The sequence below is a fragment of the Taeniopygia guttata genome, chromosome 32 (assembly GCF_048771995.1).
Source record: "Taeniopygia guttata chromosome 32, bTaeGut7.mat, whole genome shotgun sequence".
Taxonomy (NCBI): Eukaryota; Metazoa; Chordata; class Aves; order Passeriformes; family Estrildidae; genus Taeniopygia; species Taeniopygia guttata.
This window is the reverse complement of record NC_133057.1, coordinates 1,683,174-1,709,570: the sequence shown is the minus strand read 5'-3', so window position 1 is coordinate 1,709,570 and position 26,397 is coordinate 1,683,174. Positions and strand designations below refer to the sequence as shown.

The following is a 26,397-nucleotide window of genomic DNA, read 5'->3' as shown; positions in this document are numbered from 1 at the left end:
AATTTCCCCCCAAAATCCCAATTTTTCCCCACAAAACCCCCATTTTCACACCTGAATTTTCCCAAATTTTCCCAAATTTTCCTAAATTTTCCCGAATTTTCCCAAATTCCCGTGATTTCCCCCCAAAACTCCCAAATTTCCATACAAAATCCCCATTTTAGCCCCCCAAATTTCGAAATTCCCTCCTAAAATTCTGGATTTTCCCAAAATCTTGAGATTTTCCCCCAAAAATCCCCCAAAATCCCTAAATCTCCCCCAAAATTGCCCCCAAAAACTCTGAATTTTCCCTCAAATTTTCCCCCAAAATCTCCATTTTTTCCCCCCAAATTTCGAAATTTGGGATTTTCCCCAAAACTCCAGATTTCCCCCCCAAATTTTCTCCCAAAATCCCCCAAATCTCCCCCAAAATCTCCCACCAAAACCACTGAATTTTCCCCTCCAATACCCCCATTTTCACACCCGAATTTTCCCAAATTTTCCCCAATTTTCCCAAATTTTCCCCAATTTTCCCAAATTTTCCTGAATTTTCCCAAATTCCCGGGATTTTCCCCAAAAATTCCTACATTTCCCCCCAAAATCCCCATTTTTATCCCCCCAAATTTCGAAATTCCCTCCTAAAATTCTGGATTTTCCCAAAATCTTGAGATTTTCCCCCAAAAATCCCCCAAAATCCCCAAATCTCCCCCAAAATTTCCCACCAAAACCCCTGAATTTTCTCCCCAAATTTCCCCCAAAATCCCCAATTTTTCCCCCAATACCCCAATTTTCACACCCAAATTTTCCCAAATTTTCCCGAATTCCTGTGATTTCCCCCCAAAATTCCCATTTTTATCCCCCCAAATTTTGAAATTCCCACCCAAAATTCTGGATTTTCCCAAAATTCTCCAAATCTCCCCCAAAATCTCCCACCAAAAACGCAGAATTTTCCCCCAAATTTCCCCCCAAAACCCCCATTTTCACACCCAAATTTCCTGAATTTCCCCGAATTTTTCCGAATTCCCGTGATTTCCCTCCAAAATCCCCAAATTTCCCCCAAAAAATCCCCATATTTAGCCCCCCAAATTTCGAAATTCCCACCAAAACCCTGAATTTTCCCCCAAATTTTCCCCCAAAATCCCCATTTTTTCCCCCCAAAACCCCTGAATTTTCCCCCCAAAATCCCCCAAGTTTTCTCCCAAAATCCCCAAATTTCCCCAAAATTCCAGATTTCCCCCAAAATTTCCCACCAAAACCCCTGAATTTTTCTCCCTAATTTTCCCCCAAAATCCCCATTTTTTCCCCCAAAACCCCCATTTTCACACCCAATTTTTCCCAAATTCCCGTGATTTCCCCATGAAGTTCCTAAATTTCCCTCCAAAATCCCCATTCTTAGCCCCCCAAATTTCAAAATTCAGGATTTTCCCCAAATCCCCAGATTTTCCCCCAAATTTTCTCCCAAAATCCCCCAAATCTCCCCCAAAATTTCCCACCACAAACCCGGAATTTTGCCCCAAATTTCCCCCCAAATCCCCATTTTTTCCCCCCAAAACTCCCAAATTTCACCCCCAAAATTCCCAATTTCCCCAAAATCCTCGGATTTCCCCCCAAAAATTCCCGATTTTCCACAAATCCCATGATTTCCCCCCAAAAATCCCCCAAATTTTCCCCCAAAAATCCCAATTTTTCCCCACAAAACCCCCATTTTCACACCCAAATTTCCCCGAATTTTCCCGAATTTCCCCAAATTTCCCCGAATTCCCCCAATTTCCCCGAATTCCCCGGATTTTCCCGAATTCCCGTTTTTTCACCCCAAACCTGTCGACGAAGAGCAGCACGAGGCGGTGCCGGAGCCGCAGCGGCCGCAGCGCCGCCCGGAGCCACCGAACCTTCTGCCCCCCGCCGGGGCTGCGCGCCACGTCCCCCCCGCGCCAGCGCCGGCCCAGGCCCAAAGTCTGGGGAGAAAAAACGGGATTTTGGGAAAAAGTAAAAAAAATTGAATTACGGCAAAAAAAAGCAAGAAAAACGGTGAAAAAACGGCCAAAAACGGTGAAAAACGGCCCAGAAATTGAGAAATTGTTTTGCGTTTCTGCGTCCCCCCCGCGCCAGCGCCGGCCCAGGCCCAAAGTCTGGGGCGAAAAAACAGCATTTTGGGAAAAATGAAAAAAAATGGAATTATGGCAAAAAAAAGCAAGAAAAACGGTGAAAAAACGGCCAAAAACGGTGAAAAAGCGGCCCAGAAATGGAGAAATTGTTCTGTGTCCCCCCCACGCCAGTGCCGGCCCAGGCCCAAAGTTTGGGGTGAAAAACACACATTTTGGGAAAAATTTTTAAAAAATGGAATTATGGCAAAAAAATCGCGCGAAAAACGGTGAAGCAACTATGAAAAACGGGCAAAAAACGGGTGAAAAAAGGTGAAAAAACGTTCCAGAAATGGAGAAATTGTTCTGTGTCCCCCCCCCGCCAGCGCCGGCCCAGGCCCAAAGTTTGGGGTGAAAAACACAAATTTTGGGAAAAAGGAAAAAAAATGGAATTATGGCAAAAAAAGCAAGAAAAACGGCGAAAAAACAGCGAAAAACGGTGAAAAAACGGCCCAGAAATTGAGAAATTTTTCTCTGTCCCCCCTGCACCAGCGCCAGCCCAGGCCCAAAGTTTGGGGTGAAAAACCAGGATTTTGGGAAAAATTAAAAAAAATTGAATAATGGCAAAAAAAAGCGCGAAAAACGGTGAAAAAACGGTGAAAAACGGTGAAAAAACGGAAAAAAAAGGGGAAAAAGTTGTGAAAAATGGCCCAAAAATGGGGAAATTCAGAGCTGGCCCAGGTCCAAAGTTTGGGGTGAAAAACACCAATTTTGGGAAAAATTAAATAAAAAATGGAATTACAGGGAAAACGTGCAAAAAACGGTGAAAAAAATGGAGAAAAATGGTGAAAAAAACGAGGGAAACGGCCCAAAAATTGGGAAATTGTTCTGTGTCCCCCCCGCGCCAGCGCCGGCCCAGGCCCAGAGTCTGGGGAGAAAAAACGGCATTTTGGGAAAAAGTGAAAAAAAATGGAATTATGGCAAAAAAAAGCAAGAAAAACGGCGAAAAAACGGTGGAAAACGGTGAAAAAACGGGTAAAAAACGGGCAAAAAGTTGTGAAAAATGGCCCAAAAATGGGGAAATTCAGAGCTGGCCCAGGCCCAAAGTTTGGGGTGAAAAACACAAATTTTGGGAAAAATTACAAAAAAATGGAATTACAGGAAAAAAAAAGAAAGAAAAACGGTGAAAAAACGGCAAAAAACGGGCAAAAAATGGTGAAAAATGGCCCAAAAATGGGGAAATTCAGCACTGGCCCAGGCCCAAAGTTTGGGGCGAAAACCACAAATTTTGGGAAAAATTTTTTAAAAAATGGAATTACGGGGAAAACGCGCGAAAAACGGTGAAAAAATGGCCAAAACCGGTGAAAAAACGGCAAAAAAATGGAGAAATTGTTCTGTGTCCCCCCCCGCGCCAGCGCCGGCCCAGGCCCAGCGTCTGGGGAGAAAAAACGGGATTTTGGGAAAAATGAAAAAAAATGGAATTATGGCAAAAAAAAGCAAGAAAAATGGTGAAAAAACGGTGAAAAACGGGTAAAAAATGGTGAAAAAAAAGAGGGAAAATGGCCCAAAAATGGGGAAATTCAGAGCTGGTCCAGGCCCAGAGTTTGGGGTGAAAAACAAAAATTTTGGGAAAAATTTTGAAAAAATGGAATTATGGCAAAAATACGCATGAGAAATGGGGAAAAACGGCAAAAAACGGGCAAAAAGTGGTGAAAAATGGCCCAAAAAATGGGGAAATTGTTCTGCGTCCCCCCCGCGCCAGCGCCGGCCCAGGCCCAGAGTCTGGGGAGAAAAAACGGGATTTTGGGAAAAAGTGAAAAAAAATGGAATTACAGCAAAAAAAAGCAAGAAAAACGGTGAAGAAACGGCCAAAAGCGGTGAAAAAAACGGGCAAAAAATGGGCAAAAAACGGGCAAAAAATGGTTAAAAAAAGGAGGGAAAATGGCCCAAAAGTGGGGAAATTCAGAGCTGGCCCAGGCCTAAAGTTTGGGGTGAAAAACACAAAGTTTGGGAAAAAATTACAAAAAAATGGAATTACAGCAAAAAAAAGAAAGAAAAACGGCGAAAAAACAGTGAAAAAAGGGCGAAAAACAGGCAAAAAATGGTGAAAAAAATGAGGGAAAATGGCCAAAAAATGGGGAAATTCAGAGCTGGCCCAGGCTCAAAGTTTGGGGTGAAAAACACAAATTTTGGGAAAAATTAAAAAAAAAATGGAATTACGGGGAAAAACTGCGCGAAAAACGACGAAAAAACGTCGAAAAACGGGCAAAAAAGGGCCCAGAAATGGGGAAATTGTTCTGTGTCCCCCCCGCGCCAGCGCCGGCCCAGGCCCAGCGTCTGGGGAGAAAAACACACATTTTGGGAAAAAGTAAAAAAAATGGAATTACGGCAAAAAAAAGCAAGAAAAACGGTGAAAAAACGGTGAAAAACAGGCAAAAAATGGGCAAAAAATGGCCCAAAATTGGGGAAATTCAGAGCTGGACCAGGCCCAAAGTTTGGGGTGAAAAACACAAATTTTGGAAAAAATTAAATAAAAATGGAATTATGGGAAAAAATGTGCGAAAAACGGTGAAAAATGGGCAAAAAATGGCGAAAAGTTGTCCCTCATTAGCATACATTACCATAACACTGTAGTTGAAGGCCCTTAGCCCTGCCCTCACTATCATGTCCCCGCCCCTCATTAGCATACACTAATTAGCATATATTACCATAACACTATAGTTGAAGGCCCTGTCTGTTATTCCCATAACCCCTCATTAGCATGCATTAATTAGCATACATTACCATAACACTGTAATTAAAGGCCCTGTCTGCTATTCCTGCCCTCATTAGCATACACTAATTAGCATACATTGCCCTGTCTGTTATTCCTGCCGTCATTAGCATACACTAATTAGCATACATTACCATAACGCTGTAATTAAAGGCCCTCTTATTCCTGCCCCCGTTAGCATATCCCCGCCCCTCATTAGCATGCACTAATTAGCATACATTACCATAATGCTGTAATTAAAGGCCCTGCCTGTTATTCCCATCACCGCTCATTAGCATACATTAATTAGCATACATTACCATAACATTATAGTTGAAGGCCCTGTCAGTGTTTCCTGCCCTCATTAGCATACATTAATTAGCATACATTACCATAACAGCGTAGTTAAAGGCCCTTAGCCCATTACCCCTCATTAGCATACATTAATTAGCATACATTACCATGACAGTGTAATTAAAGGCCCTGTCTGTTATTCCAGCCCTCATTAGCATACATAATTAGCATACATTACCATAACAGTGTAATTAAAGGCCCTTAGCCCCACCCTTCATTAGCATGTATTAATTAGCATACATTACCATAACGCTGTAGTTAAAGGCCCTGTCTGTTATTCCTGCCCTCATTAGCATACATAATTAGCATACATTACCATAACGCTGTAATTAAAGGCCCTTAGCCCATAACCCCTCATTAGCATACACTAATTAGCATACATTACCATAACGCTGTAATTAAAGGCCCTGTCTGTAATTCCCGCTAGCCCTCATTAGCATGCCCTCATTAGCATACATTACCATAACGCTGTAATTAAAGGCCCTGTCTGTTATTCCTGCCCTCATTAGCATACCCTCATTAGCATACATTACCATAACACTGTAATTAAAGGCCCTGTCTGTAATTCCCATAACCCCTCATTAGCATGCCCTCATTAGCATACATTACCATAACGCTGTAATTAAAGGCCCTGTCTGTAATTCCCGTTAGCCCTCATTAGCATATCCCGCCCCTCATTAGCATACATTACCATCACACTGTAGTTGAAGGCCCTGTCTGTTATCCCTGCCCTCATTAGCATGCACTAATTAGCATACATTACCATAACGCTGTAGTTAAAGGCCCTGTCTGTTATTCCTGCCCTCATTAGCACACACTAATTAGCATACATTACCATAACGGTGTAATTAAAGGCCCTGTCTGTAATTCCCGTTAGCCCTCATTAGCATATCCCGCCCCTCATTAGCATACATTACCATCACACTGTAGTTGAAGGCCCTGTCTGTTATCCCTGCCCTCATTAGCATGCACTAATTAGCATACATTACCATAACGCTGTAATTAAAGGCTCTGTCTGTAATTCCCGTTAGCCCTCATTAGCATATCCCGCCCCTCATTAGCATACATTACCATAACACTGTGGTTAAAGGCCCTGTCTGTTATTCCTGCCCTCATTAGCATACACTAATTAGCATACATTACCATAACGCTGTAGTTAAAGGCCCATAACCCCTCATTAGCACATCCCCGCCCCTCATTAGCATGCCCTCATTAGCATACATTACCATAACGCTGTAATTAAACGCTTGGGCGGAGCGCAGGAAGCGCCGGAAGCCGTCGGTCCGAGCCGTGGCCACGGTCAGCACCAGCAGCCCTGAGTGACCAGAGAGTGACCACTGAGTGACCAGTGAGTGACCCCTGACCACTGACCCCCCTGAGTGACCACTGACCACTGACAGAGCCGTGGCCACGGTCAGCACCAGCAGCCCTGAGTGACCACAGAGTGACCACTGAGTGACCAATGAGTGACCACTGAGTGACCCTGAGTGACCACTGACCACTGAGTGACCCTGAGTGACCCTGAGTGACCCTGAGTGACCCTGAGTGACCCTGAGTGACCCCTGAGTGACCCTGAGTGACCCCTGAGTGACCCCTGACCAATGAGTGACCACTGATCAATGAGTGACCACTGACCGCGCCATTGCCACGGTCAGCACCAACAGCCCTGAGTGACCAATGAGTGACCGGTGAGTGACCACTGAGTGACCCTTGACCACTGAGTGACCCTGAGTGACCCTGAGTGACCCTCACTGACCCCTGAGTGACCCTGAGTAACCAATGAGTGACCCTGAACGACCCTGAGTGACCCTGAGTGACCCTGAGTGACCAATGAGTGACTATTGAGTGACCCCAGTGACCCCTCCCACTGACCCCTGACCCCTCCCACTGACTCCTGAATGACCAGTGAGTGACCCCTGACCCCCCTGAGTGACCCCTGAGTGACCCTGAGTGACCCCTGACCACTGAGTGACCATTGACCCCTCTCAGTGACCCCTGACCCCTGAGTGACCCCTGACTCCTCCCACTGACCCGAGTGACCCCTGACCCCCAAGTGACCCCTGAGTGACCCCTGAGTGACCACTGACCCCTGAGTGACCATTGACCCCTCTGAGTGACCCCTGACTCCTCCCACAGACCCGAGTGACCCCTGACCCCCAAGTGACCACTGAGTGACCCCTGACCCCCGAGTGACCCCCGAGTGACCCCTGCCCCCTGAGTGACCCCTCAGCCCTGAGTGACCCCTGACCCCCCGAGTGACCACTGAGTGACCCCTGACCCCCGAGTGACCCCTGACCCCCTGAGTGACCCCTGACCCCCTGAGTGACCCCAAGTGACCCCTGACCCCCGAGTGGCCCCCGAGTGACCCCTGACCCCTCCCCACTCACCATTCTCGGGGTCGATCTCGGGGGGAATTTCGGGGCAATTTTGGGAATTTTCGGGGCAATTTTGGGCAATTTCGGGCTCAGCCCCGGGGGAGTTTTCGGGGCAGTTTTGGGGATCTTCGGGGCAATTTTGATGATTTTTGGGGAAAATTTTGGGGTAATTTTGGGAATTTTCAGGGTCCGTCTCCGGGGGGGTTTTGGGGCAATTTTGGGGATTTTCGGGGCAATTTTGTGGATTTTCGGGACAATTTTCAGAATTTTTGGGGCAATTTTGAAGATTTTCGGGGCAGTTTTGGGAATTTTCGGGCTCAATCCCAGGAGAAGTTTTGGGGCAGTTTTGGGGGGTCCCGGGGGAGAATTTGGGGCAATTTTGGGGATTTTTGGAGCAATTTGGGGGATTTTGGGGGCAATTTTCAGAATTTTCGGGACAATTTTGAGGATTTTTGGGGCAATTTTGGGAATTTTCGGGCTCAGTCCCAGGGGGGATTTTGGGGCAGTTTTGGGGGGTCTCGGGGGGGGTCCCGGGAGGATTTTGGGGGTTTTCGGGGGAGAATTTGGGGCAATTTTGGGGATTTTCGGGGCAATTTTGGGGGGTTTCAGATAAATTTTGGGGATTTTCGGGGCAGTTTTGGGAAGTTTCGGGGTCGTTCCCTGAGGTGATTTTGGGGCAGTTTTGGGGGGTCCCGGGGGGGTTCCCGGGTGGATTTTGGGGGGTTTTGGGGGGATTTTGGGGGGTCCCGGAGGAGAATTTGGGGCAATTTTGGGCGGTTTTGGGGCAGTTTTGGGAAGTTTCGGGGTCGCTCCCTGGGGGGATTTTGGGGCAGTTTTGGGGGGTCCCGGGGGGGTTCCCGGGTGGATTTTGGGGGGTTTTTTGGGAATTTTGGGGGGTCCCGGAGGAGAATTTGGGGCAATTTTGGGGAGTTTCGGGGCAGTTTTGGGAAATTTCAGGGTCGTTCCCTGAGGGGATTTTGGGGCAGTTTTGGGGGGTCCCGGGGGGGGTCTCGGGGGGGGTCTCGGGGGGGTTCCCGGGTGGATTTTGGGGGATTTTGGGGGGATTTTGGGGGGTTTCGGGGGCGCTCCCGGGGGTCCCCAGCAGCAGCAGCAGCAGCGGCAGCGCGGCCGCGGCCATGGCGGGGGCGGGGCTAACGCCGGAGGGGGCGGAGCCTTTCACGGCGCCTCAGCCAATCCCCGCCCGCCGCTCCGCCCCCTCCACCAATCAGCGCTAAGGGGCGGGGTCTGTGGGAGGGGGCGTGGCCGCCACGTTGCCGCGAGGGCGGGAAAAGGGGGCGTGGCTTGCTGGTGGAAGTGAGGGCGGAAGTGAGGGCGGGGAAGGAGCGGAAGTAGCGTCAAAGAGGGCGGAAGTGAAGGGCGGCAGACCGGAAGTCGGGCTGATGATGGGCGAGAAGAAAACGTCGGGTGAGGGGGGGAGGGGCGGGGGCGGATTTTGGGGTCCCGGGATCGATTTTGGGGGTCCCGGGATCGATTTTGGGGGTCCCGAGATCGATTTTGGGGGTCCCGAGATCGATTTGGGGGCCCCGAGATCGATTTTGGGGGTCCCGGGATCGATTTTGGGGGTCCCGGGATCGATTTTGGGGGTCCCGGAGGGATTTTGGGGTCCCGGTGTCAATTTTGGGGGTCCCGGGGGGATTTTGGGGGTCCCGGGGGGATTTTGGGGGTCCCGGGGAGGTTTTGGGGGTCCCGGGATCGATTTTGGGGGTCCCGGGATCGATTTTGGGGGTCCCGGGGTTGATTTGGGGTCCCGGGATCGATTTTGGGGTCCCGGGATCGATTTTGGGGTCCCGGGATCGATTTTGGGGGTCCCGGGGGGATTTTGGGGGTCCCGGGGGGGTTTTGGGGGTTCTATTTTTTAATGTAGAATTCCCATTTTTTAGTGCAAAATTCCCGGTTTTTAAATGTAAAATTCCCTTTTTTGTGTGTGTGAAAAATTCCCATTTTTTGGGTAAAATTTTCCATTTTTTTGTGTAAATTTCCCGGTTTTATGTGTAAAATTCCCATTTTTTAATGTAAAATTCCAATTTTTTAATGTAAAATTCCCATTTTTTTGGTGCAAAATTCCCATTTTTTTAGCGCAAAATTCTCGTTTTTTTAGTGCAAAATTCCCATTTTTTTGGTGCAAAATTCCCCTTTTTTTTAATGTAAAATCCCCATTTTTTAAATGTAAAAGTCCAATTTTTTTGTGTAAAATTCTCTTGTTTTTAAATGTAAAATTCCCAATTTCTTGTGTAAAATTCCCTTTTTTTTTGGTGTAAAATTCCAATTTTTTAAATGTAAAATTCCCATTTTTTTGGTGCAAAATTCCCATTTTTATAATATAAAATTCCCATTTTATTTGTGCAAAATTCCCATTTTTATAATATAAAATTCCCATTTTATTTGTGTACAATTCTCATTTTTAATGTAAAATTCCAATTTTTTTTGTGTAACATTCCTATTTTTAATGCAAAATTCTCAGTTTTTTAGTGCAAAATTCCCATTTTTTAGTGCTGAATTCCCCTTTTTTTTAATGTAAAATTCCCTTTTTTTTCTGTAAAATTCCCATTTTTTAATGTAAAATTCCCAAATATTTTAGTGCAAAAATACCCATTTTTTAGTCCAAAATTCCCCTTTTTTTTAAATGTAAAATTCCAATTTTTTAGCGCAAAGTTCCCCATTTTTTCATGTAAAATCCCCATTTTTTTGTGTAAAAATGCTAATTTTTTTTTTGAATATTAATAATCCCCAATTTTTGTGTTTTTCCCCCATTGCGCGTTCCCGAGGGCGCTCCGAGGCGGGTGCTGGACGGGATCGATTCGCTCCCGAGTTTGGGCTTTTTGTGTAAAATTCCCATTTTTTGTGTAAAATTCTCATTTTTTAAATGTAAAATTTCCCCGTTTTTTTTGTGTAAAATTCTTCATTTTTAAAATAAAAATTATATTTTTTAATGGAAAACTCCCCATTTTTTTTGTGTAAAATTCCCGGGTTTTTTATGTAAAATTCCTTTTTCTTTTGTGTAAAATTCCAACTTTTCTGTGTAAAATTCCAAATTTTTCTGCGTAAAATTCCCATCTTTTTGGTGCAAAATTCCCTTTTTTTTTTGGTGCAAAAAATCCCATTTTTTATGTAAAATTCCTGTTTTTTTATGTAAAATTCATGTTTCTTTTGTGTAAAATTCCAATTTTTTTGTGTAAAATCCCCATTTTTTAAAATGTAAAATTCCTAATTTTTTTTGTGTAAAATTCCCATTTTTTGGTGCAAAATTCCTATTTTTTTAATGTAAAATTCCAAGTTTTTTAGTGCAAAATTCCTATTTTTTTGGTGCAAAATTCCCCTTTTTAAAATGCAAAATTCCCCATTTTTTAATGTAAAATTCCCATTTTTTAATGTAAAATCCCCATTTCTTAATGTAAAATCCCCAATTTTTGGGTAAAAAAATCCCATTTTTCCATGTAAAATTCCCATTTTTTCATGTAAAAATCCCGGATTTTTTCCAGAAAATTCCCAATTTTTTTACTTTTTCCCTAATTCCCGATTATTATCCCGTTATTCCCCAGCGCGCGTTCCCGAGGGGGTCCCCGGCGGGTTCTGGACAGGATCGATTCACTCCCAATTTTGGGCTTTTTGGTGTAAAATTCCCATTTTTTAATGTAAAATTCCTACTTTTTTTGCGTAAAATTCCTATTTTTTTGTGTAAAATTCCTATTTTCTTGTGTAAAATCCCCGGTTTTTTAATGTAAAATGCCCGTTTCTTTTGTGTAAAATTCCCCTTTTTTTGTGTGTAAAATTCATGGTTTTTTATGTAAAATTCCCTTTTTTTTGGTGTAAAAAACCCATTTTTTAAATGTATAATTCCTATTTTTTTGTGTATAATTTCCCATTTTTTATGTAAAATTCCTATTTTTAATGTCAAATTCCCTTTTTTTTGGTGCAAAATTCCCATTTTTTTGGTGCAAAATTCCCATAATTTAGCGCAAATTCCCCCTTTTTTTTTCATGTAAAATTCCCATTTTTTCATGCAAAATTCCCAATTTTTTGTGTAAAATCCCATTTTTTCATATATAATCCCCATTTTTTTGTGTAAAATTCCAATTTTTTTCTGTAAATTTCCTATTTTTTAATGTAAAATTCCAAGTTTTTTAGTTTAAAATTCCCATTTTTTAGTGCAAAATTCCCATTTCTTTGGTGCAAAATTCCCTTTTTTTTACATGTAAAATTCCCCATTTTTTAATTCAAAATTCTTTTTTCTAATGTAAAATTCCAAGTTTTTTAGTGCAAAATTCCCATTTTTTTTGGTGCAAAATTCCCATTTTTTAGCGCTAAATTCCCCCTTTTTTTTAATGTGAAATTCCCTTTTTTTTGGTGCAAAATTCTCATTTTTAATGTAAAATTCCCATTTTTTTGGTTCAAAATTCGCTTTTTTGGGCGAAAAAAATCGCATTTTTTCATGTAAAATCCCCATTTTTTTTGTGTAAAAAATCCCATATTTTTTGCGTAAAATCCCCATTTTTTCATGTAAAATCCCCATTTTTTGGTGTAAAAAATCCCATTTTTTAATGGAAAATCCCCATTTTTTCATGCAAAATCCCCAATTTTTCCATGTAAAATCCCCATTTTTTGATGCAAAATTCCCATATTTTTTTAGCGCAAAATTCCCATTTTTTAGTGTAAAATTCCCATTTTTTTGCTAAAAAAATCCAATTTTTTAACATAAAATCCCCATTTTTTCATGTAAAAATTCCAAATTTTTTAATGTAAAATTCCCATTTTTCAATGTAGAATTCCAAGTTTTTTAGTTCAAAATTCCCCTTTTTTTCATGTAAAATCCCAATTTTTTCATGTAAAATCCCCTTTTTTTTTTGTAAAAAATCCCATTTTTTCATGTAAAAATCCCATTTCTTAATGTAAAATCCCCATTTTCTTGTGTAAAAAATCTCATTTTTTCATTTAAAACCCCCATTTCTTAATGTAAAATCCCCATTTTTTTGTAAAAAAATCCGATTTTTTGGTGTAAAATCCCCATTTTTTCACGTAAAACCCCCATTTTTTCATGTAAAATTCCCAAATTTTTTTTGAATAATAATAATTCCCGATTATTAACCCGTTCTTCCCCATCGCGCGTTCCCGAGGGGTGCCCCGGCGGGTCCTGGACAGGATCGATTCGCTCCCGAGTTTGGGCTTTTTGGCGTAAAATTCCCCTTTTTTTGTGTAAAATTAATACTTTTTTTTGTGTAAAATCCCCATTTTTTTCAAGAAAATCCCGGGTTTTTTTGTTGTGAAATTCCTGGGGTTTAAATGTAAAATTCCCATTTTTTAATGTAAACTTCCCAATTTTTTGGTGTAAAATACCCGGTTTTTTTATGTAAAATCCCCATTTTTTAATGCAAAATTCCCATTTTTTTGGTGCAAAATTCCTATTTTTTAATGTAAAATCCCCATTTTTTTAATGTAAAATTCCCAGGTTTTTTCGGTGTAAAATTCCCATTTCTTTTTTTTTGTGTAAAATTCCCCGGGTTTTTTTGTGTAAAATCCCTATTTTTTCATGTAAAATTTTTTCATGTAAAACCCCCATTTTTTAATGTAAAATCCCCATTTTCTTGTGTAAAATCCCCATTTTTTGGTGCAAAATTCCCCTTTTTTTAAAAAATCCCCAGTTTTTAATGCTAAATCCCCATTTTTTCATGTAAAACCCCCATTTTTTTTGTAAAAAATCCCATATTTTTCAAGAAAATCCCGTTTTTTTTTTCCAGAAAATTCCCAATTTTTTGACTTTTTCCCTAATTCCCAATTTTTGTGTTATTTCCCCATTGCGCGTTCCCGAGGGCTGCCCCCGGCGGGTCCTGGACAGGATCGATTCGCTCCCGAGTTTGGGCTTTTTGTCGTAAAATTCCCATTTTTTGTGTAAAATTCCCATTTTTTAATGTAAAATCCCTATTTTTAATGTAAAAGTCCCCATTTTTTAATGTAAAATTCTCGTTTTCTTGTGCAAAATTCTGGGTTTTTTTAATGTAAAATTCCCAAATTTTCTTGTGTAAAATTCCCGATTTTTTGTATAAACTTCTCATTTTCTTCTGTAAAATTCCCAATTTTTTTGTGTAAAATTCCTATTTTCTTGTGTAAAATCCCCATTTTTTTAATGTAAAATTCCCATTTCTTTGTGTAAAATCCCCATTTTTTAAATGTAAAATTCCTTTTTTTTTTTTTTGGTGAAATTTCCAAATTTTTTCTGTAAAATTCGTATTTTTTAATGTAAAATTCCCATTTCTTTGGTGCAAAATTCCCATTTTTTTGCTGCAAAATTTCCCTTTTTTTTAATGTAAAATTCCCATTTTTTTAGTGCAAAATTCTCATTTTTTGATGCAAAACTCCTATTTTTTTTAATGTAAAATTCCCAAATTTTTTTTGTGCAAAATTCCCCTTTTTTTGTGTGTGTAAAATCCCCATTTTAAATGTAAAATCCCCATTTATTTTTAGTGTAAAATTTCCTTTTTTTCATGTAAAACCCCCATTTTTTTGTGTAAAAAATCGCATTTTTTAACGTAAAATCCCCATTTTTTCATGTAAAAATCCCGGATTTTTTCCAGGATATTAATAATTCCCGATTATTAACCCGTTCTTCCCCAGCGCGCGTTCCCGAGGGGTGCCCGCGGCGGGTCCTGGACGGGATCGATTCACTCCCGAGTTTGGGCTTTTTGTGTAAAATTCCCATTTTTTGTGTAAAATCCCCATTTTTTTGTGTGCAAAATCCCCATTTTTAATGTAAAACTCCTATTTTTTTTTGTGTAAAAAAATCCCATTTTTTAATGTAAAATTATCATTTTTTAGTGCAAAATTCCCCTTTTTTTAAATGTAAAGTTCCAATTCTTTTTGTGTAAAATTCCAATTTTTTAATGTAAAACTCCTAATTTTTTTGTGTAAAATTCCCATTTTTTAATGTAAAACTCCCATTTTTTGGTGCAAAATTCCCATTTTTTTGGTGCAAAATTCCCTTTTTTTCTAATGTAAAATTCCCTTTTTTTTGTGTAAAAAATCCCGTTTTTTTTTAATGTAAAATTCCCTTTTTTTTCTGCAAAATTCCTCTTTCTTTAATATAAAATTCCCATTTTTTTATGTAAAATTCCCATTTTTTAATGTAAAATTCCAAGTTTTTTAATGTAAGATTCTCTCTTTTTTTTCGTACAAAATTCCCATTTTTTAATGTAAAATCCCAAAATTTTTGTGTAAAATTCCCAAATTCCCGGTTTTTTTTTTTGTGTAAAATTCCCTTTTTATTGTGTAAAATTCCCATTTTTTAATGCAAAATTCTTTTTTTCTAATGTAAAATTCCAAGTTTTTTAGCGCAAAATTCCCATTTTTTTAGCGCAAAATTCCCATTTTTTTTAGCGCAAAATTCCCCTTTTTTTTATGTGCAAAATTCCCATTTCTTAGTTCAAAATTCGCTTTTTTTTGCGAAAAAAATCCCATTTTTTAATGTAAAACCCCCAATTTTTCATGTAAAAATCCCGGATTTTTTCCAGGAAATTCCCAATTTTTTGACTTTTTCCCTGATCCCCAATTTTTCCCGTTCTTCCCCCAGCGCGCGTTCCCGAGGGCTGCCCCCGGCGGGTCCTGGACGCTCCCGCGCGGCAGCGGCGGCTGCACCGGCAGCTCGAGGCGCTCGAGAGCGACAATTTCGGGGACGATCCCGCGGCGGGGCTGCCCCGGCCCGGGAAGCGGCTGCCCAACTTCAGCGACACCGCCGAGACCGGTACCGAACCGGGACAGAACCGGGATAAACCGGGACAGAACCGGGACAGAACCGGGACAGAACCGGGAGTGGGGTTTGGGGGGTTTAAATGGGATTTTTGGGGTTTAAATTGGGTTTAAATGGGATTTTTGGGGGTTTAAATGGGGTTTTTTGGGGCTGCCGAACTTCAGCGACACCGCTGAGACCGGTACCGAACCGGGACAGACCCGGGATAAACCGGGATAAACCGGGACAGGGGTTTGGGGGGTTTAATGGGGTTTAAATGGGATTTAAATGGGATTTAAATGGAATTTAAATGGAATTTAAAGGGAATTTTGGGGCTGCCGAACTTCAGTGACACCGCCGAGACCGGTACCGGGCCGGGATAAACCCGGGATAAACCCGGGACAGAACCGGGACTGGGGTTTGGGGGGTTTAAATGGGATTTTTGGGGTAAAAATGGGATTTATAGGGGATTTAAATGGGATTTTGGGGGATTTTGGGGCTGCCGAACTTCAGCGACACCGCCGAGACCGGTACCGAACCGGGCTGAACCGGGATAAGCCGGGACAGAACCGGGACAGAACCGGGACAGAACTGGGAGTGGGGTTGGGGGGTTTAAATGGGATTTAAATGGGGTTTAAATGGGATTTTTTGGGGTAAAAATGGGATTTTTTCGGGTTTAAATGGGATTTTCGGGGCTGCCGAACTTCAGCGACACCGCCAAGACCGGTACCGAACCGGGACAGACCCGGGATAAACCCGGGATAAACCGGGAGTGGGGTTTGGGGCGTTTAAATGGGATTTTTGGGGATTTAAATGGGATTTAAAGGGGATTTTTGGGGGTTTTTTTGGGGCTCCCGAACTTCAGCGACACCGCCGAGACCGGTACCGAACCGGGATAAACCCGGGATAAACCCGGGATAAACCGGGAGTGGGGATTTTTGGGGTTTAAATGGGATTTTTGGGGTAAAAATGGGATTTAAAGGGGATTTTTGGGGGTTTAAATGGGGTTTAAAGGGGATTTTTGGGGTTTTGGGGTTCTAGAACCGGGACAGAACCGGGACAGAACCGGGACAGAACCGGGAGTGGGGTTTGGGGGGTTTAATGGGGTTTAAATGGGATTTTTGGGGGTTTAAATGGGATTTAAATGGGATTTTTGGGGGGTTTTGGGGCTCCAGAACCGGTACCGAACCGGGCTGAACCGGGACACAACCGGGACACAACCGGGACCCAACCGGGACTGGGGTTTGGGGGGTTAAATTGGGTTTAAATGGGATTTAAATGGGATTTTTGGGGTTTAAAGGGGATTTTTGGGGGTTTTGGGGCTGCCGAACTTCAGCGACACCGCCGAGACCGGTACCGGGCCGGGACAGAACCGGGATAAACCGGGACAGGACCGGGACAGGGGTTTGAGGGGTTTAATGGGATTTTTGGGGTTTAAATGGGATTTAAATGGGATTTTTTTGAGTTTAAATGGGATTTTTGGGGGGTTTGGGGCTCCAGAACCGGGACAGAACCGGGACAGAACCGGGACACAACCGGGACACAACCGGGAGTGGGGTTTGGGGGGTTAAATGGGATTTTTGGGGTAAAAATGGGATTTTTTGGGGTTTAAATGGGATTTAAAGGGGATTTTTGGGGGTTTTGGGGTTCCAGAACCGGGACAGAACTGGGACCCAACCGGGAGTGGGGTTTGGGCGGTTAAATTGGGTTTAAATGGGATTTAAATGGGATTTTTGGGGTTTAAATGGGGTTTTTGGGGGTTTTGGGGCTGCCGAACTTCAGCGACACCGCCGAGACCGGGACAGAGCCAGGATAAACCGGGACAGAACCGGGACAAACCGGGACAGAACCGGGACCCAACCGGGAGTGGGGTTTGGGGGGTTTAAATGGGATTTTTGGGGTAAAAATGGGTTTTTTTGGGGTTTAAATGGGATTTTTGGGGTTTAAATGGGATTTAAAGGGGATTTTTGGGGGTTTTGGGGCTCCAGAACCGGGACAGAACCGGGACAGGGGTTTGGGGGGTTTAAATGGGATTTTTGGGGTTTAAATGGGGTTTTTTGGGGGTTTTGGGGCTCCCGAACTTCAGCGACACCGCCGAGACCGGTACGGACCGGGACAGACCCGGGATAAACCGGGACAGAACCGGGACAGAACCGGGAGTGGGGCTTGGGGGGTTTAAATGGGATTTTTGGGGTTTAAATGGGATTTTTTGGGGTTTAAATGGGGTTTTTGGGGGGTTTTGGGGGTTTTGGGGTTCTAGAACCGGGACAGAACCGGGATAAACCGGGACAGAACCGGGACAGAACCGGGACAGGGGTTTGGGGGGTTTAATGGGGTTTAAATGGGATTTTAATGGGATTTAAAGGGGATTTTTTTGAGTTTAAATGGGATTTTTGGGGGTTTTGGGGCTCCACAACCGGGACAGAACCAGGACAGAACCAGGACAGAACCGGGACAGAACCGGGACCCAACTGGGACTGGGGTTTGGGGGGTTGGGGGGTTTAAATGGGATTTTTGGGGTTTAAATGGGGTTTAAATGGGATTTTTGGGGGTTTAAATGGGATTTAAAGGGGATTTTTGGGGGTTTTGGGGCTCCAGAACCGGGACAGAACCGGGACAGAACCGGGATAAACCGGGAGTGGGGTTTGGGGGGTTTAATGGGGTTTTTTGGGGTAAAAATGGGATTTAAATGGGATTTAAAGGGGATTTTTGGGGGGTTTTGGGGCTGCCGAACTTCAGCGACACCGCCGAGACCGGTACCGGTACCGGGACAGACCCGGGATAAACCCGGGATAAACCGGGGCTGGACCGGGACAGAACCGGGAGTGGGGGTTGGGGGGTTTAATGGGGTTTAAATGGGATTTTTTGGGGGTTTAAATGGGGTTTTTTGGGGGTTTTGGGGCTCCCGAACTTCAGCGACACCGCCGAGACCGGTACCAAACCGGGCTGAACCGGGACAGAACCGGGACCCAACCGGGAGTGGGGTTTGGGGAGTTTAATGGGGTTTAAATGGGATTTAAATGGGATTTTTTGGGGGTTTTGGGGCTGCCGAACTTCAGCGACACCACCGAGACCGGTACCGAACCGGGACAAACCCGGGATAAACCGGGACAGAACCGGGAGTGGGGTTTGGGGAGTTTAATGGGGTTTAAATGGGATTTAAATGGGATTTTTTGGGGTTTAAATGGGATTTAAATGGGATTTAAATGGGATTTAATGGGGATTTTTGGGGGTTTTGGGGTTCCAGAACCGGGACAGAACCGGGACCCAACCGGGAGTGGGGTTTGGGGGGTTTAGTGGGGTTTAAATGGGATTTAAAGGGGATTTTTTGGGGTTTAAATGGGTTTTTTAGGGGGTTTTGGGGCTCCCGAACTTCAGCGACACCACCGAGACCGGTACGGACCGGGACAGACCCGGGATAAACCGGGATAAACCGGGAGTGGGGTTTGGGGGGTTTGATGGGGTTTAAATGGGATTTTTGGGGGTTTAAATGGGATTTAAAGGGGATTTTTGGGGGTTTTGGGGCTCCCCAACTTCAGCGACACCGCTGAGAGCGGGACAGAACCGGGACAGAACCGGGACAGAACCGGGACAGAACCGGGACCCAACCGGGAGTGGGGTTTGGGGTTTTAAATGGGGTTTAAATGGGATTTTTTGGGGTTTAAATGGGATTTTTTGGGGTTTAAATGGGATTTAAAGGGGATTTTTGGGGGTTTTGGGGCTCCAGAACCGGGACACAACCAGGACAGAACCGGGACAGAACCAGGACAGGGGTTTGGGGGGTTTAATGCGATTTTTGGGGTTTAAATGGGATTTTTTGGGGGTTTTGGGGCTCCCGAACTTCAGCGACACCGCCGAGACCGGTACGGACCGGGATAAACCGGGACAGAACCGGGACAGAACCGGGACCCAACCGGGAGTGGGGTTTGGGGGGTTTAATGGGGTTTAAATGGGGTTTAAATGGGATTTAAATGGGATTTTTGGGGGTTTAAATGGGATTTAAAGGGGATTTTTGGGGGTTTTGGGGCTCCCGAACTTCAGCGACACCGCCGAGACCGGTACGGACCGGGCTGGACCGGGATAAACCGGGACAGAACCGGGAGTGGGGTTTGGGGGCTTTAAATGGGATTTTTGGGGTAAAAATGGGATTTAAAGGGGTCTAAATGGGGTTTTTTGGGGCTCCCGAACTTCAGCGACACCGCCGAGACCGGTACGGACCGGGCTGAACCGGGACAGAACCGGGACAGAACCGGGACAGAACCGGGACAGAACCGGGAGTGGGGTTTGGGGGGTTTAATGGGATTTTTGGGGTTTAAATGGGATTTAAATGGGATTTAAATGGGATTTTTGGGGGGTTTTGGGGCTCCCGAACTTCAGCGACACCGCCGAGACCGGTACGGACCGGGACAAACCCGGGACAGAACCGGGACAGAACCGGGAGTGGGGTTTGGGGGGTTTAAATTGAGTTTAAATGGGGTTTAAATGGGATTTAAATGGGATTTTTGGGGTTTAAATGGGATTTAAAGGGGATTTTGGGGCAGATTTGGGACTCATTTTGGGACACATTTTGGGGCTGAATTGTGGATTTTGGGGCTGAATTTTACATTTTTCCCTGGATTTTGGGGCTGAATTTTGGATTTTTTTCTGGATTTGGGGCTAATTTGGGGTTGGATTTGGGGCTGATTTTGGGGCCGAATTCAGGATTTTGGGGCTGATTTTGGGACTAAATTTTAAATTTTTTCCTGGATTTTGGGGCTGAATTTGGATTTTTTCTGGATTTTGGGCTGATTTTAGGGTTGGATTTGGGGCTGATTTTGAGGCTGATTTTGGGGCTGAATTCTGGATTTTGGGGCTGATTTTGGACTGATTTTGGGGCTGGATTTGGGGCACATTGTGGGGCCAAATTCTGGATTTTGGGGCTGATTTTGGGGCTGAATTTTACATTTTTCCCTGGATTTTGGGGCTGATTTTTGGATTTTTTTCCTGATTTTGGGCTGATTTTAGGGTTGGATTTTGGGGTTGGATTTGGGGCTGATTTTGGGGCTGAATTGTGGATTTTGAGGCTGATTTTGGGACTGAATTTTAAATTTTTACTGGATTTTGGGGCTGAATTTTGGATTTTTTTCTGGATTTGGATTTTGGGGCTGATTTTTGATCTGATTTTGGGGCCAAATTCTGGATTTTGGGGCAGATTTGGGACTGATTTTGGGCTGGATTTTGGGGCTGAACTCTGGATTTTGGGGCCAAATTCCGGGTTTTGGGGCTGGTTTTGGAGCTGAATTTCACATTTTTTATTTTTGCACTTTAATTGGATTTTGGGGCCGAATTCTGGATTTTGGAGCTGATTTTTGTCTGATTTTGGGACTGAATTTTACATTTTTTCTGGATTTTGGGGCTAAATTTGGAATTTTTTCTGGATTTTGGGGCTGAATTCTGGATTTTGGGACTGATTTTTGGTCTGATTTTGGGCTGGATTTTGGGACTGAATTTTACATTTTTTTCTGGATTTTGGGGCTATATTTTGGATTTTTTTCCTGGATTTTGGGCTGATTTTGGGGTGGATTTTGGGGCTGATTTTTGATCTGATTTTGGGGCCGATTTTGGGGCCAAATTCTGGATTTTGGGGCTGATTTTTGGGGTTCCTCAGGGAAGAAGAAGAAGAAAACTCGGGGCGATCACTTCAAGCTGCGCTTCCGCAAGAACTTCCAGGCCCTGCTGGAGGAGCAGGTGGGGAAATTTGGGGGAAAATTTGGGGAATTTGGGAAATTTGGGGATATTGGGCAGATTTGGGGGACATTTTGGGGGGATTTGGGAGAAATTTTGGGGGGATTTTGGGCACATTGTGGGAAATTTGGGGGGACTTTGGGGGAAATTTTGGGGGAATTTCGGAGAAATTTTGGGGGAGTTGAGTGGATTTTGGGGGAATTTTGGGTAATTTTGGGGAACTTTGGGAGAATTTCAGGGGAATTTGGGGTAAATTTCAGGGATTTGGGGGAAATTTGGGGGAAATTCAGGGGATTTGGGGCAATTCGGGGAGGATTTAGGAGAAATTTGGATGTAATTTGGGAATTTTGGGGAATTTTGGACAATTGGGGGGAATTGTGGGAAATTGGGGAATTTTGGGGGGATTTGGGAGAAATTTGGGGAATTTCAGGGAAATTTTGGGGGAATTGGAAATTTGGGAGGATTTTGGAGGAATTTCAGGGGATTTGGGATACATTTTTGGGCATTTGGGCGGATTTTGGGGAAAATTTGGGGAATTTTGGGGAATTGGAGAGACATTTGGGGGAATTTCAGGGGATTTGAGGCAATTTGGGGAGGATTTTGGAGAGATTTGGGGCATTTTGGGGAATTTGGGCAGATTTGGGGGAAGCTTTGGGGGAATTTTGTGGAATTTCAGGGGAATTTGGGGGGATTTTGGAGGAATTTGGGAAATTTTAGGGAATTGGGGGAAATTTTGGGGAAATTGGGGGGATTTTGGAGGAATTTGGGGGAATTTGGAACTAAATTCTGGATTCTGGGCCAGATTTGGGGCTGATTTTGAGGCTGATTTTTGCATTTTGGAGCTGAATTTGGGGTGGAATTTTGGAACTGAATTTTGGGGCTGAATTCTGGGTTTTGGGGCTGATTTTGGGGCTGAATTTTGGATTTTGGGCTGGATTTGGGGTTGAATTTTGGATTTTTGGGGCTGAATTTTGGATTTTAAGGTGGATTTGGGGCTGAATTTGGGGCTGAATTCTGCATTTTGGGGCAGAATTTTGGATTTTGGACTGAATTTGGGGCAGTTTTTGGGGTAAATTTTGGGGTTTTTGGGTCTGCCCGCAGAACCTGAGCGCGGCCGAGGGCCCCAATTACGTCTGGGCTGATTTTGGGGCAGATTTTGGGGTAAATTTTGGATTATTTGGGTCTGCCCCCAGAACCTGAGCACAGCTGAGGGCCCCAGTAACATCGGGGCTGATTTTGGGGTAAATTTTGGGTTTTTTGGGTCTGCCCCCAGAACCTGAGCGCCTCCGAGGGCCCCAGTAATGTCTGGGTGATTTTGGGGCTGATTTTGGGGTAAATTTTGGATTTTTTGGGTCTGATCCCAGAACCTGAGCACGGCCGAGGGCCCCAATTACGTCTGGGCTGATTTTGGGGTAAATTTTGGGGTTTTTGGGTCTGACCCCAGAACCTGAGCGCGACCGAGTGCCCCAATTACGTCTGGGCTGATTTTGGGGTAAATTTTGGGTTTTTTGGGTCTGCCCCCAGAACCTGAGCGCGGCTCAGGGCCCCAGTAACATCTGGGCTGATTTTGGGGTAAATTTTGGATTTTTGGGGTCTGAACCCAGAACCTGAGCGCCTCCGAGGGCCCCAATTACGTCTGGGCTGATTTTGGGGTAAATTTTGGGTTTTCTTGGGGTCTGAACCCAGAACCTGAGCGCGGCCGAGGGCCCCAGTAACGTCCGGGCTGATTTTGGGGTAAATTTTGGGGTAAATTCTGGGTTTTTTGGGTCTGCCCCCAGAACCTGAGCACAGCCGAGAGCCCCAACTACATCTGGGCTGATTTTGGGGTAAATTTGGGATTTTTTGGGTCTGATCTCAGAACCTGAGCGCAGCCGAGGGCCCCAGTAAAGTCTGGGCTGATTTTGGGGTAAATTTTGGGTTTTTTGGGTCTGATCCAGAACCTGAGCGTGGCCGAGGGCCCCAATTATGTCTGGGCTGGATTTTGAGGCAGTTTTTGGGGTAAATTCTGGGGGTTTTTGGGTCTGACCTCAGAACCTGAGCGCATCTGAGGGCCCCAATTACGTCTGGGCTGATTTTGGGGTAAATTCTGGGTTTTTTGGGTCTGACCCCAGAACCTGAGTGCAGCTGAGGGCCCCAACTACGTCTGGGCTGATTTTGGGGCAGTTTTTGGGGTAAATTTTGGATTTTTTGGGTCTGACCCCAGAACCTGAGCGCGGCTCAGGGCCCCAGTAACATCTGGGCTGATTTTGGGGTAAATTTTGGGTTTTTTGGGTCTGCCCGCAGAACCTGAGCGCCTCCGAGGGCCCCAACTACGTCACGGCCGGGGCGGCGCCGTCGCGGCTGCCCCAGCGCCACTTCTGCGCCGTCTGCGGCTTCCCCTCGGGCTACACCTGCGTCACCTGCGGGGCCAGGTACTGCTGCACGCGCTGCCTGGGCACCCACCAGGACACCAGGTATGGAGGGGAAAAAAAACGGGGGAAAACCGCGAAAAAACGGGAAAAAACGGCCAAAAAATGGGAAAAAATGAGAAAAAAACGGCAAAAAATGGGGAAAAACCACCGGAAAATGGGTTTGGGGACACACCTGTGGGGCTGCGGCGCTGCCTGGGTACCCACCAGGACACCAGGTACGGGGGGCAAAAAAAAGGGGGAAAAACGGCAAAAAAATGGGAAAAAACGGCCCAAAAATGTGAAAAAACGGGAAAAAACGGTCAAAAAATGTGAAAAAATGAGAAAAAATGGCCAAAAAATGGGGAAAAAACACCGAAAAATGGGTTTGGGGACACACCTGTGTCACCTGGGCACCCACCTGGACACCAGGTATGGGGGGCAAAAAAACGGGAAAAAATGGTGAAAAAATGGGGGAAAACGGCCAAAAAATGGGAAAAAATGAGAAAAAACGGCGAAAAAATGGGGAAAAAACAGCCAGAAAATGGGTTTGTGGTCACACCTGTGTCACCTGGGCACCCACCAGGACACCAGGTACGGGGGGCAGAAAAAACGGGAAAAAAAATGGTGAAAAAACGGGAAAAATCGGCCAAAAAATGGAAAAAATGGGGAAAAATGGGGAAAAGCCACCAAAAAATGGGTTTGGGGGCACACTTGTATCACCTGGGCACCCACCAGGACACCAGGGATGGGGGGGATGAGAATTGGGGGAAAACAGTGAAAAAATGGGAAAAAATGACCAAAAAATGGGAAAAAATGAGAAAAAAACGGGGGGAAAATGGGGGGAAACGGCGAAAAAATGGGGAAAAACGTTCAAAAAATGGGTTTTGGGGCAGACCTGTGTCACCTGGGCACCCACCAGGACACCAGGTACGGGCGGCAGAAAAAACGGGGGAAAATGGTGAAAAAATGGGAAAAAACGGCCAAAAAATGTGAAAAAATGAGAAAAAACGCTGAAAAAATGGGGGAAAATGGCCAAAAGATGGGTTTGGGGACACACCTGTGTCACCTGTGGGTCCTGAGCACCCTCCAGGACACCAGGTACCGGGGGGACGAAAAATGGGGGAAAACAGCGAAAAAATGGGGGGAAACAGCAAAAAAAGAGAAAAAATGGGGAAAAAATGGGAGAAAATGGCCGAAAAATGGTTAAAAATTGGGAAAAAAGGCCAAAAAATGGGGGGGGCATTGGAAAAATTGGAAAAACAGAATAACAAAGGGCAAAAACCAGGAAAAATTGGGAAAGTACGGGGAAAATTGGAAGAAAAAAGGAAAAAAATGTGAAAGACCGGAACAATGGAAAAAAAGCTTAGAAAAAATGGGGAAAACAGCAAAAAAAAAGGAGAAAATAGCAAAAAAGGTGTAAGATACTGGAAGAAATAAGAAAAATGGAAAAAAATGGGAAAAAACCTAGGGGAAATGGGGAAAAATGGGAAAAAGTACAAAAATTATTAAAAAAACAATGAAAATAGGAAAAACTGCAAAAAAATGGGACACAACTTGGGAAAAACGAGAAGAAACCTGGGGAAATTGGGAGATAAAATGGGGGAAATGGGAAAAACAGGAGAAAAGGAAAAAAACAGGAAAAATAGGAAGCAAGATGGGGAAAATTAAGAAAAACGGTGAAAAAATAGAAAAAAAATTTGAAAAAATGTGAGAAAACCTAAGGAAAATGGGGAAAACCTGGGGAAATGGGAAAAACAGAAAAAAAGTGGGAAAAATTTGAAAAAATGGGAGAAAACCTGGGGGAAATGGGGAAAATCTGGGGAAAATGGGAAAAACAGAAAAAAAAAGGGAAAAAAAGGCAAAATGGGAAAAAGCAGCAGAAAAATGGCAAAAAAATTGAAAAAGTGGCGGAAAAGCCAGAGAAAATGGGAAAAATCTGGGGAAAATGGGAAAAACCGGAAAAAAAATGGGAAAAAATTTGGGACAAATGGGAATAAAAATGGGAAATGGAAAAATGGCAAAAAAGTGAGAAAAAAGCTGGGAAAAATGGGAAAAATGTTGGGAAAAATGGGGAAAAAATGGGACTGGGACAGGCACTGGGACCCCCAGATTTGGGGGGAGGGGTCCCACCCTGCTGACCTCTGACCTTTCCCTCCCCTCCCCCCGCAGGTGCCTGAAGTGGACGGTGTGACCCCGCCCCCAAGATGGCTGCCACGGCCACGCCCACAACATGGCTGCCGCTGTGACTCCGCCCCAACATGGCCGCCGTGAACGTGTCGTGTTTGGTCCCGCGTGTGATACCCCCAATATGGCTGTTGTGGCTCCGCCCCCAAGATGGCCGCCTTGGCCACACCCACCCCAAGATGGCTGCCATGGCTCCACCCCCACCATAGCCTCACCCCCAAGATGGCCGCCATGACCACACCTCCAATATGGCCAAATTAACCCCATCCAGTCCAAAATGGCTGCCGTGACCACACCCCCAAGATGGCCGCCCTGACCCCACCCACCCAAAAGTGGCTGAATTATCCCCGCCCACCACAATATGGCCGCCATGGCCACACCCACCCAAAATGGCCGCATTGGCCCTGCCCTCAAGATGGTCAAATTAGCCCCACCCACCCCAAGATGGCCACCTTGCCCCACCCACCCCAATATGACCGCCATGACCACACCTCAAGATGGCCGCCATGGTCACACCCCAAAATGGCCACCTTGACCCCACCCATTCCAAGATGGCCGCATTGGCCCTGCCCTCAAGATGGTCAAATTACCCACGACCACCCCAAGATGGCCGCCACGGCCATGCCCCAAAAATGGCTGAATTAGCCCTGCCCACCCCAAGATGGCCACCATGGCCACACCTCAAGATGGCCGCCATGGCTACACCCCCAAAATGGCCACCTTGCCCCACCCGCCCCAAGATGGCCGAATTAGTCCCGTCCACCCCAAGATGGCTTCCTTGACTCCACCCAATATGGCCGCCATAGCCCCACCCCCAAGATGGCTG

At 44.7% G+C, this 26,397-nt stretch overlaps 2 protein-coding genes across 2 annotated transcripts in view; one reads left to right on the top strand and one right to left on the bottom strand.

Annotated features, from left to right (window-relative positions):
* Nucleotides 1-6,015, bottom strand: part of PLOD3 (procollagen-lysine,2-oxoglutarate 5-dioxygenase 3) — a 37,212-nt gene extending 31,197 nt beyond the window's left edge. Inside the window, exons 1-2 of the mRNA XM_072920533.1 lie at nucleotides 5,999-6,015; nucleotides 1,795-1,931 (exon numbers count right to left, since the gene is read on the bottom strand). Coding sequence (XP_072776634.1) covers nucleotides 1,795-1,931; nucleotides 5,999-6,001 — 140 coding nt within the window. The 5' untranslated portion in view covers nucleotides 6,002-6,015. The remainder of the gene's footprint in view (nucleotides 1-1,794; nucleotides 1,932-5,998) is intronic.
* A 2,822-nt stretch (nucleotides 6,016-8,837) lies between these two features.
* Nucleotides 8,838-25,720, top strand: ZNHIT1 (zinc finger HIT-type containing 1). The gene is made up of 5 exons (XM_072920664.1): nucleotides 8,838-8,963; nucleotides 15,118-15,288; nucleotides 20,921-21,000; nucleotides 23,281-23,450; nucleotides 25,557-25,720. Exons 1-5 carry the CDS (start codon nucleotides 8,939-8,941, stop codon nucleotides 25,576-25,578), a joined length of 468 nt encoding a protein of 155 aa, XP_072776765.1. The 5' UTR covers nucleotides 8,838-8,938; the 3' UTR covers nucleotides 25,579-25,720.
* Nucleotides 25,721-26,397: the final 677 nt, after the last annotated feature.